The sequence below is a fragment of the Fulmarus glacialis genome, unplaced genomic scaffold (genome assembly GCF_000690835.1).
Source record: "Fulmarus glacialis isolate BGI_N327 unplaced genomic scaffold, ASM69083v1 scaffold8567, whole genome shotgun sequence".
NCBI classification, from domain to species: Eukaryota; Metazoa; Chordata; class Aves; order Procellariiformes; family Procellariidae; genus Fulmarus; species Fulmarus glacialis.
Genome location: NW_009223753.1, coordinates 30,533 through 41,895, shown reverse-complemented (window position 1 = coordinate 41,895; position 11,363 = coordinate 30,533). Strand labels below are relative to the sequence as shown.

At 42.5% G+C, this 11,363-nt stretch overlaps 1 protein-coding gene across 1 annotated transcript; it reads left to right on the top strand.

Moving 5' to 3' along the window:
* The first annotated feature begins 296 nt into the window (after positions 1-296).
* On the top strand, positions 297-10,117 carry NUP88 (nucleoporin 88kDa). Its single transcript, XM_009581907.1, has 16 exons — positions 297-466; positions 920-1,048; positions 1,267-1,353; positions 1,994-2,170; positions 3,260-3,443; positions 3,884-4,034; positions 4,738-4,836; positions 4,988-5,078; positions 5,997-6,098; positions 6,839-6,997; positions 7,440-7,565; positions 8,141-8,206; positions 8,451-8,531; positions 8,860-8,986; positions 9,381-9,499; positions 9,890-10,117. The coding sequence occupies exons 1-16, from the start codon at positions 339-341 to the stop codon at positions 9,951-9,953; spliced, it is 1,890 nt and encodes a 629-aa protein (XP_009580202.1). The 5' UTR covers positions 297-338; the 3' UTR covers positions 9,954-10,117.
* The last annotated feature ends 1,246 nt before the right edge of the window (positions 10,118-11,363 follow it).

Genomic DNA, 11,363 nt, shown 5'->3' with positions numbered 1-11,363 from the left:
TGAGGGGAGGAGGGGGCCCTTACCGGGAGCGGGGCGTCGTGACAGGGAGAGGAGCTGTGTCGGGAGCGGGGCCGAGGGGGGCCGGTCCCTGAAGGCCCCCGGGGGGTAGTTGCTCTCCCGCCCGCTGTCGGTGGGGCTTTCCTCAGCGAAAGCCGTCGGCTTTGCGCGGTGCCGTGGCCGGAGGCGAGTGTTTGCCTCGTTCTGCACCTCGTAGCCCTTGTATAAAGTCAAGACGTGCCGTGCTTCTGCGAGCACTTTCGACGGCTTGTGCTTAACTGTAATATTTGTGTTTTCAGACCCTTCTCTGCATAAACCCACCCCTTTTTGAGGTTTATCAGATGCTGTTAAGCCCCACGCAGCATCATGTGGCGCTCATCGGTACGAAGGGGCTCATGGTGCTGGAGCTGCCAAAACGCTGGGGGAAGAACTCAGAGTTTGAAGGTGGGAAATCCACGGTGAACTGTAGGTGGGTGAGACCTCAGGCGGTCAACAACATCCTTGTCCTGCCGTCATTCCTCTGCAGCCTCTCCTCTCTTGGGGCCAGATATGGAAGACGTTGGTTGTATCGGGGTTGTAGGGACAATCACAAAAGAAGTTATTTTGGCTCAGGGACTTGCCGATTGTCAAGTGACCCAAATAAGTGACCATCTAAACTTGCTGCAAATGCTAAGGAGCAAGGTGCTCCTCTGTCGTGTTCTCTAGCCTTTCTGGGGTCTTATAGCTGTGGTAGCTAAAAGCATGTGTCCAGATGGAAATAACAAAGGGCTTCAAGTTAAAGCTGTCCCTCCAACTTTACATTAGTACAGCTAATGGCTTTGAAACCTTTTAATTGGGTTTCTAGCTCTTCTTGCCCTCACTTCCCTTTAGAAGTAACTTCTGTGTTTCTTGTAACAACGCATATTTCTGTTCTGTATTTCAGCACTATTCCTATTGCGGAAAGGTTCTTCTTCACAAGCTCAACATCTCTGACTTTAAAGCATGCTGCCTGGTATCCCTGTGAGACGTTAGAGCCCCATATTGTGCTCTTGACTTCAGATAACACTATAAGGTAAAACCTGTTTGTAGTTGATTATCTAAGCATTTTTTTTGTCACAGCCAGTCTGATTTTTTTGCTGGATATTTGTGTCCTGCCATTCTTACCAGGTTTACCAATAAAAAATAGGATGGGAGAAACTTTAGATTGATACCATTTGATGTTCCTGCATCAGCAGGGACATGTGCAAGACTGCCAGCTGAATGAACACTGCTGCTGTTTCTTTCCTCTAGGTTTTACAGTCTGAAGGTGCCTCAGACACCCGTCAAAGTGATTGCTCTTTCAGACACTGAGGAGGAGACTCTTACAATCAAAAAAGGGTTTGTGTGGCTTCTTGTATTTTGAAATGCTTTTGACAGAATAAGCTCTGTATTCTCAGTTGTGTTTTTAATGAATAAGTGATAAATCTACCTGAAAATCTGATGTGATTTTTTTCATGGACTTCTTCAGTGCTAGGACAACTTCTTAGCATGGTAACTGCACTTTTTTTTTCCTTTTTTCCCCATCCTTCTAAAAGAAATTGTTAACAAACTGTACAGTCAAGTGTTTGTCAGAGTAGGCATTTGAAAAATACAATTGTCTTTAAGATGGGGTTAAGAAGGGCTTTTTGAGTGGGGAACGCAGAAAATCGATGATCTTTCTGTTTCCCTCTTGGCCTAGTTGGAAAGGAAAAACTTGAGGGTCTCTATAGGCAAGTCACAGACTGATGCACTGCACAGGAAATACCAGTACACCCTCCTCTTATCCTGTGAAACTGGGCTGGCTGGTGGGTGTATTGCAGAAATGAGGTTCCATGAGAAGGATGTTACTTGCATGCTTTTGCTGCTGAAAATAGCGTATGTCAAAGGACTGACGGGCAGGTGTTTAGCAGTAATTTGTCAGCACATACCGATGGACCTAGTTAAACACATGTTCTCACCATCACTGCTGACTTCGGGTCTTGTTCCGACTTGTCCCTAGGAGAGCCTATACAGCATCGCTGGGAGAGACCGCGGTGGCATTTGACTTCGGCCCACTAGTGCCGGTCCCAAAGAACATTCTTGGACAGCGAGGGAGTGAAGAAGTATTGGCCTACCCGCTCTACATTTTATATGAAAATGGAGAGACATTCCTCACATATATCAGCCTGCTACAGAGGTAGGCTTGCATTCATCCTCGGGTTTCATGGGGCGCTTTTATGTTTGTACAATGTTAGGGTTGGAGAGCCACCTCTCAGTTTGGCTGGGACTCTAATGGAGGCTGGGCTGAGTTTTATTGTATTGCAGCCTGTTTTAGCTCTTTGTGGCAGTGCTGATAGACTGAAATCCAAGAATAATGTGTTACTGTTTTCATCCAGACGTTAAGATTGCAGTTTGAGAATCCACTGTCCATTGTTTACAATCAGAAATTCGAAATGAAGACACTGGACTGTTAAAAGATCAGTGGGTCTAAGGCTGTTTGTTAGGTGTGTTTTGGGGCCTTCAGTTCACAGCACACATTCTTAGCTTTGGATGAGGCTAAAAGAGCCAGTGGCATCTTAGGAAAAGAATATTTTAAGGTCACAGAGGGTTTGCAGGCATGTTCCATAATGAAAGGTCAAGAATATGAATCAAGAATATGAACACGATACAAGAAAAAAATCACTTCAGAAAACTGAGAAGATGGTGGAAAACTTACAAGTTAGATCTAGTGTAACTGAATATTAAAATGTGTGGTATTTAGGTTAGAAACAGCACTGTTTGCCTCTGCATGAGAAATTATGCAGCTTTGAGCAGATCCTGTCTGTAGGAAATGAAATAGGCTTAGTCCTTCAAAAGTTCTGCCTAGAGAAATGCCAGGCCACAAAATGCTGCTTGTAAAGTGCTTTATTAAGCAAGAAAACAATTAAGTGATAAAGATAATTAACTTGAGCTTTCCGTGAGTACTTTGTGTTCTTGTACGAAAATGTTTCCTCTTGAATTTGTTGAAATGTAGCGCGGTTGCTTTCAAAGCATAAAACCTTATTACTGAGCTCCAGTTTCTTTTTTGAGATCTCCGCCAAGTAGGTGTAGTGCAGACTCTTAATCTGCAGAAGTCTGGGTTGCTACTAGCTAATGGAAATTAAACAGAACTCCAAACCATTGGGGTTTGGGTGGGGTTTTTTTAATCATCTTTATTTTGTAGTTATTGTCCAACAAACTCCCGCAGGCAGCCATGGGGAACTCTCTTTCCACACCTTGTGTTGTGAACACATCTTCTTTATTCCAGCGCTGGAAATCTTGGCAAGCTGCTTGGCCCTCTGCCCATGCACCCCGCTGCAGAAGATAACTATGGCTACGATGCCTGTGCTGTCCTTTGCCTGCCTTGTGTTCCAAACATCCTGGTGATTGCCACCGAGTCGGGAATGCTTTATCACTGCGTGGTGCTGGATGGGGAAGAGGATGATGAGCAGGTACCTTGGTCTTGGTTTTTTCTATATGTATTTTTGTTTCTTTAGTCAATGTTCCTGGCTGCAAGATGACAGGATGCCTGGAAGTGAATGCCAAGTGCCAAAGCAGCATTCTTTTAAAATGAGGTAGTGAGTCTTCCTTCTATTCCAGCCAGTCCCTGTGATTCTCTGGTGATTTTATTTTATATGTCAGTTCTGTGTATCCTGCAGGTATATAATGTTTGATCAAACTTACTATGAACTATTTTAAAGAGGATCTTCCAAGAAGAAACCATGTTTCTGGGAGAAACTTATTTTTAACTAAAAAAAAAATAGAGAGACTTGAACCACTTTCCCTAACAATTAATACTCTTGCCTATATTATGTAAGTCTGTCTTGATGTTGTTTGTGTTGGCTTTTCTATTTAAATGATGTCTGACAGAAGAATTCAATGTTCTTTACAGTCAGAAAAGTCGTGGGACCCAAGATCTGATCTTATTCCTTCCCTGTATGTGTTTGAATGTGTTGAGTTGGAACTTGCACTGAAACTGGCATCAGGAGATGAAGAAGAGCCTTTGGAGTCTGACTTCTCTTGCCCAATCAAGTTGCATCGAGGTAGGGGCTGTCATTCAGGTTGTTGGCTTTTACTTGCTTTATTTCATGAATTTAGGATTGAGCTATTCTCAAATTATCATCGGTGTCAAAGAGTGGTATTAGAATAAGGATTTGCCTGATGTCTTCAATAAAGCTGTGGAAAGAGCAAGCCTGGGAGGTGCTTTAGTGTTTGCTCAAGGGCAGGTTACATACATATGGTCACATAATACTAAATTCTTTCAGCTGTGGATTATAGAAGTTGTTGCACCTGTGATGACCAACATATGTAAGCAAGTGCTGTGGGGATGGTGATCCTGAAGGAAGACTTGCTATCTGCTTGTTAGAGTATCTGATGTAGTTTTGGGGCAGGAGGACGGGTAGGACAAAGCGTTTGGGTCTTTCTGAACAAGAAGCTTGGCAGAATGCTGGTCTGCTGGCTTTAACAGATCTTCCTTTTAAAATCTATGGATTGATACAGATGTGGTGTGATAGAATAGTGCAAAACAATGCATCAGGTATTTCAAGCGTAATTTAATTTTATGCAGAACTCTATTAATGTGGGTAATGCATCTAGCTCAGTTTTTGGATGGGGAAGAGTTAGTACTTGCAACAAGATGTTAATGGTGACTGGACAGTAAACTGACACACGTTCAACAACGCAGGTTTGAAGGATGAGTTTTTCTTAGTTCAGTGCCTTCTCCTACATTGGCCGTTTAAATTTCAGATCCGAAATGTCCCTCTCGATACCACTGCACACATGAAGCTGGTGTCCATAGTGTGGGGTTGACGTGGATCAATAAACTGCACAAATTCCTTGGTTCAGGTGAGTGGTGAGACTTTATTGCATGTAGAAGGAAGAGATCACTATCCGAACACCTACATTTTGCTAGTGACAAGTTGGTGGATGTGGGTAATACCAAGAATCCCTTACCCTGCAAAGTGGATCTCATGCATTGTGACAAATCTCTTTGTAGATGAAGAAGACAAAGACAGTTTACAAGAGTTGGGAGCAGAACAGAAGTGCTTTGTTGAACATATTCTTTGTACAAAACCATTGCCATGCAGGTAAAAACCAAACCCTTTCTATTGCTATGGGAAATACTTATGATTTGCTCTCTTTTGCTGCATTCTTGCCATTAAAAAAAGTGAAGTCAGCTCAACAGAATTCAAATAATACAAATAAGCAATTTGTGCATCAGGTTTCTTAATGCAGTTAGGGAAGTAAGCTAAATTCCTGTGTTACTGTCTGAAAATCATCTATCAATCCAGCAGAATTTTTCATTTCCATTTACCTGACCCAGGACAGTTCTGAAGCTTGATTCGGCTAAGAGTCTTGAATGCTGACATGTTCCTCTTATCCACTTGTTAGAGATCAAACAATGCCTTGAAAGAACATCTGATTTTTTTGGGGGGGCTCCTGAGGTACCCTTGTCAGGCTTAAGAGGTATCATTTTCTGGGCTACGTAATATTTATCTGTCTGCTTTATTTTCTCACTTCTATAAGGCCTAATAATTTCTATAGAATGCTATGTATTAAACATAATGAAAATACATAAAAAAATGTTTATTAATAGGCAATAGTCATCTAAGCTAGCACAGATGGTGACTCTCCAATGGTCTTAGTAGTTACCTGGGGAGAGGGCATCTGGTGGTACGCAGAGCACCTGTGTTGTCTCCTGAGGAAGCCTGGGCCTTGCACTAGAAGTGGGAAATGTTTCCTGGGTCACAGCAGATTTTTACGGACGTGCTCCCTCTCCCAGGACGGATGAGTTTGTCCTGGTGCATCTGACTGCCAGTCAGGTTGTGTGGCACGAGAATGTTTTGCAGGACTCATTCCAGGGAGTGCTTCTTAGCTTAGTGAAAGGTGTCTGGCTTAGGCCGATTGCTATAGCGAGAGCTTTTCCGAAAGAGTGAACTTGCACAACAACTTCAAGAACAAAGAACTTTTTTCACCGGGTAATTCTTGTGTTTTCTTCCCTTCAGGCAACCTGCTCCGATTAGAGGATTTTGGATCGTTTCTGACATCCTGGGGTCCACAATGATCTGCATCACAAACACCTACGAGTGTATTACAAGGCCTCTCTTGTACGTTGCTTTTAATTGGTTTGAAATCCGTGACTGTTGCATGAAAAAAATCTCAGGATATTATTTTTTTATTACTATTCTTTTGATCCTTTTACCCCAGAGTTCTGCAACTCTTATGACACACAATGAAGTTTGCCTTCTGGCTGAGCACTTAAGTGTTACTATAGTAGTTATTTACTACTGACAAGGTGTTTGTAGGGGATATAATTAATCTATATCACTTTTAATGAGTATTAGGACAAGAGTTGCATCAAAAGGTTCTTGACATTATTGTTGGGTTTTTTCCTTCATTTTTATAATGAAGGAATCTGCAAATCAGAAATTTGTTTACAGACAGTACTATAGAGATTCTTAATGGACACCAAGGTTATGTTTGCATGAAACGGAAAAAAAAAACCCAAAACTTGGGTTCTTAAATTGCTTTAGGCTGCTTTGAAAAGCAGGTCATTCTGCCATTTGAGTGCTTGCTTGCCTTCTTACGGAACCTTCTTCTCCTTAAGTAAAAGGACATTTATGATTCTTGCTAGTTTCAGCTGTGGCCAAACAGAAAAATGTGAGCTCCACCAGCCTTGTCTAGGGCTGGATTTACCACGTAATTGAAATATTTTCTCTTAGAACACTTCTGACTTACTGCTGTAATACATTAATTCCACACTTTGTTTTAACTACCACTTAAACTCTGACGTAGTTTAAATTTTTCTGGTGTAACCTCTGTTCTCCAATTTGATGTTCATTGGTAGAAGTACAGTCCATCCTGCATCCCCTCCCCTGCTGTGTACCAGAGAAGACAAAGATGTTGCTGTTTCCCCTCTCCGTATCCTGGCTGAGTCACAGCATTCATTTGAGAAGCATATCCGAAGCATCCTGCAGCGCAGTGCTGCCAATCCCTTGCTTCTGAAGTAAGTAAATATGTTTTCCCAGGGGACCTGAAGAGGGAAGACTCTCAGGAATCCTGTGTGTTCATCAGCTCCTGACTGAACAGGACATGAGTTTGGACAGAGCAATGATGCAGCTCCTGCAGCCCACTTGTGCCTCTCTGACCATACAGGGATGGTATCAAATCAAGTGACGATGTAGGTTGGGAGGGGGATCATCTTGCTCCAGTCCCCTGCTCAAGGCAGGGCTGACTGCAGCTGATTAGGTTGCTCATTGCTTGTCCCATTGGGATACCTTGGGATTTCCTCATATAAGAAAAATGATTTATAGCAAAGGGATTTAATTATAGTCCCTCACTTCCATAACTGAGCCCCCCAGAGCCCTTACCATAAATACTGTAAGTAGTTTAGCCTTTCAAAGGAATATGTTAGAGTAAGATTGCAAAAGCCTGTCTCTATTCTGAAGGTCTGCTGATAAAGATGCTGCTCCTCCCCCTGAAGAATGCCTTCAGCTTCTTAGCAGAGCCACACAAGTGTTCAGAGAGGAATATATACTGAAACAAGATCTGGCAAAAGAGGAAATTCAGCAAAGGTAAGAAAAAAACCCATAAATATCTGCTGTACAATGTTTCTGTGAAACAACATCACTAAGTACAAGCACTCCTCTGCTGGACTAGCCCTTGTAAATGAGTAAAATGTACTCATGTAAGACTAATGGAGTACCAGAACTGAAAATTGAGTTACCAGGGAAAGCAGGGGTGAGCGTGGTGCTTGATCTCTGTAGCAGTTCATAGGGGAAAGAAAAAAGGGAAAAAAGGAAAAAACACAGTAAACACACCCACATAAAACACTTCTCTTCTGCTGTTGTCGGTCTGCCTGTGCCTGTGGGTGGCAGGAAATCCTTTGGCCTCAGCAATAATCCTGACAAAGCTGCTAAAAAGAAAATTGCATTAAATAAGTCTCTGCTTCTTCAAATTATAGTTATTTATATTATAACATTAGGACGAAGTGGAAAAGTTTGTTCTCACCACTGCCCATTTTTCAGTGTCTTTAGTTCTTCGTACTCCCAGGAGCATTAATCACTTTTGTCGTATTTTCTATGTGGCCTAAATCCTGATTCAACTGGATTGCTGTTGTGGGTGGTTTGATTTTATGTATGTGTTTAAGAGTGAAGCTGCTGTGGGGACAAAAGAAGAAACAACTGGAAGATCTTAATTACTGTCGAGAGGAAAGGTGAGTATAATCTGTCTGCTTTTACCAAGTCAAACCTCAGGAATGATGGGCCCTTGTACAAAAGGTGCTTTATGCAGGGTCCTGTGTGAAACAAGTGAGTAGTGAATGCATTTCCAGCTATAATTAAGCATGTAGGTTCACTCCTGGCTCCAGCTTGCTTTTTCAGGCTTCTTGTCCTGTTTCCACATACAGACTGCCTTGCATGTAAATCTAAAGTAAATAAACATTTCTCACTTGCATAAAGGAAAAGTTTGCGGGAAATGGCTGAGCGCTTGGCCGACAAATACGAGGAAGCCAAAGAGAAGCAAGAAGATATTATGAACAGGTGAGTGCAAACTACGCTCTGTTTCGTCACAGGTAACTTGCTGTTGTATAGAAGTTTGCAAGTGTGGTACAACAGGGTGGGTAGGAAGTGCCAGCCCGGTTTGTTAAAAGACTGGGCCTCTGAAATTGTCTTTGTTGGGGCTCAGTGGTGATTTTTCAGTACTACTTCAGGTCAGCTTGCTGTTCAGAAATACTATGTGAGACTAGCGGAAAGAGGAAAGTAAGGTCTTGAGCCCCTGAGGCTCGGGAGGAGTGACAGAAGTGCAAGACTGCGCAACTGGTCCAGTAGATAAGTTAATTCAGCAACATTTCTTGTTTTGTACATGAAGGATGAAGAAAGTACTTCGGAGTTTCCACTCTCAGCTTCCTGTTCTATCAGACAGTGAAAAAGATATGAAGAAAGAATTGCAGACAATACATGACCAGCTGCAGCACTTGAGCAATGCTATCAGACAGGTGAGATAACAAATTATCTGGCTGGTAGGGTATTGACAACATCTCAGTCCCACCTAATGATAGCGTTGATAAAATACTGTCCTTCCTACAGGGCCATTTTGTACTTTTGTTGAAGTAGCAACAACATGCTAAAATAACTTCTGATCCTTGTTAGTAATACAGACAGAACCTCTGCAACTCTGTATAAACTCTAAAAAAGTCTACACACCTTCCTCAGTCTTGGCACTAGCTTTCTCTTCTCTTTGTGGGAAGAAGTGTGCAAAAGCAAACAGATTTTAACCCAAAAAGAATTTTTATTGCAGTATGACGCACCAGTTTGTAACTGTAACAAGCTTTCCCTTTGGCAGGCAGTACCACCACTGACTGGGGTCTTCTTTTTGTGCATGACTTCTAGGTTAAAATGAAAAAGGAATACCAGCAGAAAAAGATGGAGAAGGGTACCAGCCCCCGAAAACCCAGCATCACCCTCAGTGCCTACCAGAGCAAGTGCATCCAAACCGTCCTGAAAGAAGAGTAAGTTAAAGCTCGGATCCTCCTGTAGAGTTCAAGCCCTGGCACTTACTTACGTACGCAGTTCTGTTCAAGTTTCTAGGGTATAATTTAACCTCTGTGCTGCAGGAGGGGCTCACTGATGCGCCAGCTGGAGCTCATTGAGATGGTCTGAAGCATAAAGTGTGCCAGCTTGTGACAGCAGTACTGGCCTCTTATGCTACGATTAAAGCAGATTTAGTTTAGTCTCCTTTTCGCCCAAGGATCTTTTGGCAGTCTGTATCCAGCCTATCATTAAGCTTGAGTTCAGCAGCTCCCATTCTCTGCTTCTACCACAGGAAGTATTTTCTTTCCTGATTAGTCTTGAGGAAAAATGACTTGCAGCTTTTTGACTTGAATTTATTTTTCTTCAAGGGGAGAACACATAAGGGAAATGGTAAAACAGATCAATGACATCAGAAGCCATGTGAACTTCTAACACGTCCACGATGAGCAACCTACACCGAAAGGCTGGATGAGCTTTAATTTTCCCTGGTATTTTTTCCCCTTATATATTTAACGTTTGTATGTTGAATAATATGCCTTTTACTTACTATTTTGTAAAGATGGACTGTGAAATAAAATACTTTTGGTAAGACTCCTTACATGCTGTGGTTTTTCTCCTGGGAAGGAGACTGTGCAGCAGGTATTTTAACCCTTAAGTATGTTCTAGTGCAATACTTACAGCTAGCTCAGTAGTGTGGGGAGGTTTTGCTACTTCCTTTGGGAAGCTGCCTGGGGTTACTCTGGGAGATGACTTCTACCCTGGGTCCGTGGCATGGCTACTGTGGGGAGGCCTGTGGCAGAAGGCTGAGTAGAAAGAGCAGAGAAGCGCACACACTTCAGCAGCTTTTTTTTTTTTTTAATTTGGAACACTTTCTTCATAAAGGACACACCTTCAATACAGTTAACAAATGGTTACACTTGAATCCTGTAGACAGCAGAACTCTACACCCACAATTGCACAGGACACCAATGGCTTGGTTCACCGGAATGCAGTATTAACTTCCAAACACTCAGTTTGCCTTTATCAAAAGATGGCTCTGGAGTCCGTCTTGACATTAAAAGGCCAATTATTTCTCTGCTGTAGACAAACTTCAGTGGACAATAAATAATGGTTGTCCCCTCCCCCCACCCCTTAGAAAAGGTGACATGGTCAAGCTCAGTTTTGAAAAGTAGTACTGCACTGCTACAAAAGTGGCACAGTAAGAGGTGCCAAAGTAAAGCTGTAAGGAAAGGAGGGCTGTTATTACCTGTTAGGTAACAAGGTTACCAGACATGCTGCAAGAACACTTCTTTTTGTACAGATTAAGACTATACAAGTATAGAAATGCATACAAAACTTGATCTCGTCCCTTTTACAGTCTACGTGAACAGCATCCAGCTTTCTAGTCCACTCACCCTGTGTATCCTGGTTCACCTGCCAGGTTAGAAGCAGTGCCTGTTAAGAATCTCTTACTAAGCGAGGAGAACCTACCACCCTACTCAAATCGAGCTCCAGCACACCAAGAACTGGAGGGAAGAGCATTTGTTTTCTGATGTTTTATGAGCGATACCACCATAATCCATCCAGTGAATATCTGTAACAAGAATTTTTACTACACGTAATTTACAGTCTTTTAAATTTGCTCTGCAAATTTGGCACATGCTGTTTTGTTTTGTTTTTAAAGGCCCCTTTAAGTTTCTTAAGTTTGAGTTCAGCAGAAGCTTGAGTTACTGCTGCTGAAGCTGTGCTTTCCTTCCCCTGGAGGGACAGCCCCTCTGGGTTAGCAGGACAGCTCTTTGTGGCGAGCACGTCTCCCACCGCTTCTGTGAACAGTCAGGTTTCTAATTTAAAAATAAGAAATTT

Coding starts and splice junctions, on each gene's coding strand:
- NUP88 (XM_009581907.1), top strand. CDS start 339: ATGCTGTTAAGCCCCACGCAGCATCATGTGGCGCTCATCGGTACGAAG. Junction 2,171..3,259: donor TATATCAGCCTGCTACAGAG/GTAGGCTTGCAT, acceptor TCTTTATTCCAG/CGCTGGAAATCTTGGCAAGC. Junction 8,532..8,859: donor CAAGAAGATATTATGAACAG/GTGAGTGCAAAC, acceptor TTGTACATGAAG/GATGAAGAAAGTACTTCGGA.